The sequence below is a fragment of the Lampris incognitus genome, chromosome 17 (genome assembly GCF_029633865.1).
Source record: "Lampris incognitus isolate fLamInc1 chromosome 17, fLamInc1.hap2, whole genome shotgun sequence".
NCBI classification, from domain to species: Eukaryota; Metazoa; Chordata; class Actinopteri; order Lampriformes; family Lampridae; genus Lampris; species Lampris incognitus.
In genome coordinates, this window is record NC_079227.1 from 11,180,646 (window position 1) to 11,186,645 (window position 6,000).

General features: G+C 47.5%; 1 protein-coding gene across 2 annotated transcripts in view; it reads left to right on the top strand.

The window, feature by feature from the left end:
• si:ch73-103b11.2 (myosin phosphatase Rho-interacting protein) overlaps window positions 1-4,733 on the top strand; it is a 94,030-nt gene extending 89,297 nt beyond the window's left edge. For both annotated transcript variants that reach the window (XM_056297718.1, XM_056297719.1), the window contains 2 exons: window positions 401-489; window positions 3,101-4,733. In XM_056297718.1, the coding sequence (XP_056153693.1) occupies window positions 401-489; window positions 3,101-3,172 (161 nt within the window). In that variant the 3' untranslated portion in view covers window positions 3,173-4,733. The remainder of the gene's footprint in view (window positions 1-400; window positions 490-3,100) is intronic.
• Window positions 4,734-6,000: the final 1,267 nt, after the last annotated feature.

A 6,000-nucleotide genomic window follows, 5' to 3' on the forward strand; every position in this document is an offset into this window, starting at 1 on the left:
GTCCTGGGTCGTCCTCTGTGTGGAGTTTGCTTGTTCTCCCCATGTTTGCGTGGGTTTCCTCCAGGTGCTCCGGTTTCCTCCCACAGTCTACAGACATGTAGGTCAGGTGAATCGGCCATACTAAATTGTCCCTAGGTGTGAATGTGTGTGTGTGTGTGTGATGGACTGGCAGTCTGTCCAGGGTGTCTCCCTGCCTGCCACCCAATGACTGCTGGGATAGGCTCCAGCATCCTGTGACCCTGATTGGGATAAGCGGCTTGGATAATGGATGGATGGATGGATGGATGGATGGATGGATGTTTAAACTGCTGCTCCTTTTGCTACTGTTGAGTTTTTGCTATGTTGTTCAGGTCATCAGATCATATTTTACCAATGAAGTCATCCTCCTTTTTTTTTCCAGATATAATGAAATCCAAAAGTAACCCGGACTTCATGAAGAAGGAACGATCGACAGTTGTTACCAAGCAAATCAGAGGCATGAGGTCAAAGGTGAGAGTCGAACCGGTCATACGAGTTGACCCTCCCGTTTCCTTGTTCTTCATGGTTGCAAAAATAAGACTCCGCAGCTAATGTTGTGTTTTTAGCACCAAGAGAAGTGAATTTTAGTGAACTTAGATTGTGCCGATTCATTCATTCTTCATGTTTGACTGCTCAGTCCGGCACCTGCTGTCCGCGGTGTTGTAAGACTCCGGTCTCTTTGGCGTTTGTCTTGTCCAGCTCCTTGTTTCTCTGTATGTGGACTTGTTGGTGAGTGGATATTCCTGTTCATCGCAAGTTTGTTCATCTGTCTCTGTTGTCCGTCAGTTTGTCACCGAACAGGTCTCGTTGGATAGCTGATACTCCCACCGTGGGGGGAGGGGGGTCAACTGCCCTCCCCTATCCCCCCCCCCGACCCGAGATGTGCTGTAGGTATAGCATGAAAGCAAGACTGAGCATGTCCTCCCCCCTCCTCGCATGACACCTCCCTTCCACCCCCAACCTCCGCCTCTCCGCCTCCCAGAATGACCCTATTTGTCCAAATGTGAGAAGAGCCTCTCAAAAGTTGCGGACATTAGCGGATCTCGGAGAAGATGATCAGCGGAGGTTAACCGCCACTAAATTTGGCTCCCCCGTATCACAGAGCTGTATGTTAAAAAAAAAAAGAGAAAAAAAGGAAGGTCGGTCGAGAATATGGAGACCAGAAAGTGAGGACATGTTGTCCAGGCTTCAATTCCCCCAACACTTAAAGATAAAACCCGTACATTTAAAGTTCAGCAACACCACCACAATCTAGCTGCCGCGTGGGGCCCTTTGTTTTAATCTGGACAACACCACACTTTTTCATGAAGAGTTCAGTGAACCGGGTCAACACACGCAAGTAGAACAGCAATTTACAGCCATCTTGTTTTTCTTTCATTAGACTTGAGCCTTCTCAGAAGCTCTGGCTTTGTTTTCAGCTTTCTGTGCTGGTTAACCCTTTGTGTGCTGTCGTCTGTCGTCTCTTCGTCCGTGAGTCTTCAGCGGTGGAAGACGTCTGCACCACAATAAGCCCGTCTGGTTTGGTTTCACTCGTCTTGTCTGGTGTTTCACTTGCACGACTGTTTTTTTCCCCACACGTCTTGCGTTGGCGCTGGCGTGCCGTGCCGTCACTTCACAGATGTCAGGGCGGCGGGCCTCGGGACACCGACGTTAAAGTTACCGCATGTGAAGGAGCAGAACAGCACTGAATATAGCCACTGGTGGTGTGTGTCTGTCTGTGGGTCATTCATTCAGTGTTGGTCGTTTGGCGTAGTGGAGAGATTGCTCATTGGTTCGGGATAATGAGGCCTGCCGCCGTGAGTCTTGAATTTACTCCGTCTGCCAAAGCGGACTTGTTTCTTCAGGTCGAGCCGCCGTGTCGTCTCAACGGTGGAGGCTGCACTCATTTGAACCGCAGGGCCGCGTTTGGACCGCCTGGCACAAGTGACCCGAGTCTGAGTTTGAGTTTTGCTCGCGTGGCACAGATCAGATGTGCGTTATTAATGTGCGACCGGGAAGAAAAGCACATGGAGTCGATATTTTCAGATCTCGTTTTCACCACATTCACAGTGGTTTCACAAAGTATTCAGACCCCTTCAGTTTTTGCACACTTTGTGTTGTACATTTAACCCCCCCCCACCCTTTTCTCCTCAATTGTATCCGGTCAATTACCCCAGTCTTCCGAGCCGTCCCGGTCGCTGCTCCACCCCTCTGCCGATCCGGGGAGGGCTGCAGACTGCCACATGCCTCCTCCGATACATGTGGAGTCACCAGCCGCTTCTTTTCACCTGACGGCGAGGAGTTTTGCCGGGGGGTACGTAGCACGTGGGAGGATCACACTATTCCCCCCAGTTCCCCCTCCCCCCTGAACAGGTGCCCCAACCGACCAGAGGAGGCGCTACTGCAGCGACCGCAGACACAGCCAATTGTGTCTGTAGGGATGCCCAGCTAAGCCGGAGGTAATACAGGGATTCGAACCGGCGATCCCCGTGTCGGTAGGCAAGGGAATAGACCGGCACGCTACCCGGACGCCCCTGATTTAATTTTAAATGGATAAAGTTGCCATTTTCGCCCATCAATCTACACTCAGTAACCCATAAGGACAAAGTGAAAACATTGTTTTTGCAAATTTTTGCAAATTTATTAAAAATGAAAAACTGAAATCTCTTCTTTATACAAGTATCCATTTAACGTCAAATCTACCACACACAGAGTGAAGAGGTGTGAAGCCACTGTATCTGTGGAAATACGCCGGATAAGAGTCTTGACCTCCGCCTCGTGGGGTTTTCCAAGCCATCGCAAGTTGCACATCATTCAGAAAGCGACATTCTCACGCTTCAGCTGCACGTTGAGTAACGCAGCGCTCACGTGTGGTGGTTCACCTCGGCGTCGGTGACCAAATTGAGTCGGCCGACGCGTGCGGGACGTTTCAGGCGTCCACCAAAGAGTTACGGTGGACGCACCGGAGCCAGAGAGGGGTCACTTTTAAACACGGGTGTAAATAGGCGGTCAAAAAAATGGGATACATACAAAAAGAGTGGGGTGTAAATGTAGGCTGATAACCTGTAATCCGCCTCACTTCTTCTCTCCTTTTGTCTTCCAGAGCCTCAAAGAGGGCCTGACCGTGCAGGAACGAATGAAGCTATTTGAGGCGAAAGATTCAAAAAAGATTTGAATCCTGGGAATCTGGAGTTTCCTCCTTGTCGTTTTCTTGCCCCCCCCCCCTCCTCCAGTCAGACTGGTAAGGCTTTGCCAGCCGAACAGGAACTGGCAGGATCAGTACATAAACATGGGCTCGCTGCAACCCGGTACCCAATGCGAGGTTGTAGTGTGTTTTTTGTGGATTGTTTTTTTTTTCCTTTTAAAAGTGAATTCTCATCTTTTTTTTGTTTTTGTTTACACCACTGAATCGATCCTGTGTAAAGTTTTCCTGTGGTAATAACCTTCACCTGGAAATGGTCCTGAATGGTGAAACCTCATGCTTCTGCTCTCAGCTTTTGAGAGGGCTAACCGACGGTGTTTCATATTAGTTATTGATCCTCCAAAAAGCCAAAATGGATAGCAATACACAGTATGGATAATATATAAATATATATATATATATATCCCCGAATAGGAATTCATAGAATATCTGCTGTATTTTATTGTTTTGAGTACTATAATTTCTCTAATTGATGATTTCTCTGTTTAATGTTGCACCGGTTGCGTTGTACATAACTACTGGATATGTGGAAGTCTGGGTTGCCATTGACGATTGGGGCATCTGCTGTACTTAGATACTGGTTTGATTGATAGTGGGGTGAAAATGTGATTCTAATCTTGGTGACGTGTGAGAGTTTTATAACATTATTTGAGTGTCTGTGTGCGTGTGGGGGGTTGTAATGGGAGGGTTGCACTTATATCTTGACTACTTGAGGAAGCAGATTTTTTTTCTTTATTTTTGTCTCAAATTAGTATAGTGACTTAAAGCCACCTGCTATTACAGTGCAACCAAACTTGATGACTTCTGTCCAATATAGTTAAACCGCCCTAACTTGCCAGTGATGATACGGAAGCTTCTCTCTCGCTCTCACTCTCTCCTCTCCTTCCTCTCCTTCTCTCCCTTCTCCCTCTCTCTCTCTCCCTTTCTCTCTCTCGCGTGTGCTTACATCATGGACTTGGGTTTGCTCATAGTTTTGAGTTCAGTGTGAGAAATTCATCTCGGAGAACAAAAAACCGACTCTACTACACTTACATATTTAGAACTTTGCATGACTGTATGATAATTTGATATGTGGAATGATCACTTTGCCTCCTTTTTTCCCCTGCTTTACTTTTCAGTGTGGATCTCTGGCATCGATAAGCTTTGCATTGCAAGTCCTTTTGGTTTAGCTGTTAAGATTCAGATGTTTTACTGTATGAAGCTGTCCTGAAGCACTAGGCCCAATCCCCAAACTTTAATTGAAATCCTTGTCTTTTGAGATAGTCTTTGTGCCTCAACCGAGTGAAGAAATATATACAACCATGAAACCTGTGCAGCTATGGGTACACACTGTATAGTATTCAAATAACACCTTGTGTGAATATATATATATATATATATATATATATATATATATGCGCCATTTGGAAAACTTGTTTGTGTTTGTTTTTAAGTTGTACCTTGCTTACTAGCTCTATATGAAATATATCTATAAATATATGAATATTTTTTATTTTTGTTTGAATGTACGTCAAATAAATGAAGTGTTTCTGAATCTTGGCCTCATTATTTTGCCGACTACCACCTCAATGTGTTGCGCAAACTGTTGAGATATCAGGAAAATGTAGGAAAGTACATTTTGAAATGGATGTTTGTGGAGGTAAATGACTTGTAACGCCATGGTGGAGTGCTGTGTGTGTGTGTGTGTATGTGTGTGTGTGTGTGTGTATCTCGTAATCATCTTCAGTGTTGAGATGACAAAACGTACTTAAAACTGTTCTGCATGTTTTCTTATTCAAGTTGTGAATACAGTTGTGTATTATTTTTGGTGTAACACCTGTGCCATGACTGAGGTCAGTACCAATTAGCCTGACCAAGTCATCCTGTCTTCATCCTCTATCCTTCTCTTCCTCGCTCTTTCTCAACACATTTGTCAGTCTGACCCAGAATGCATCTCGCTCCTGACTGTGGCCTGGTAGAGGCTAGTTCCCATCGATGCAGAGAACGGTCAACTGAGCATGCGCAAGTACTCGTTGCCTCCGTTGTTTGGGTAGGTTAGGGTTAGGGCGGGGTTAGGGTTAAAGTTAGCTAATCAGACGCAGAGTAGGGGTGGGTCTTCCTAGAATCCTAGCGCCTGGATGCTACGCGGGGCGTGTGGAGGCATGGTAGAGGCATTTCGCGCATGCTCAGTTGACCGTTCTCTACTCCATTTCCGTTCTCTGCATCGATGGGAAATAGCCTCTACCCTGTGGTCTGGCCAGAGGAAGAACGTCTTCTTCCGCAGTCTTGCGCAGGCGTGTGTAGGGGGAGAGACGCTTGTCTGGTATCTCCTCCAGGAGGACCAGCAGCAGGACGTCGCTAACATCACGGAGAAGCCGCAAGCTAGCCACCTGGAACTTGACGGAGCGCCACTCGCTGCGCAGGAAGTGACGCGTCGCCACACACGTTGCGTGGCGGGAACGGTCGAGAGGTCGAGCTGCCGCTCTCTCGGAGGTCGAAGGTCACCGGGTTGTTCAGGTAAACATCCAGCACTCGGATTCCAGGGAGGAAATCGAAGCCTGTCAAGATGTGTGCGGTTCGCTTGTGGGCCCATAGGAGGATATCCAGCCTGCTGAGGTACTCAAAGGCCTTGAGGGTGGACGTGTGAGAGATGCTGTTGAAGGTGAAGTTGGGCCGGTCCAGATGGTACAGTCCTCTGAATCCCCCCATCTCAGAGACACCAGGAGGTTCTGGCCCAGGTTCAGGTCTCCGAGCCTCAGCAGGCCTCTGAAGGTCCCAGCATTGGCGTCGCCAGGTCATTTTAAGCCCCGACCGTTTCGAGT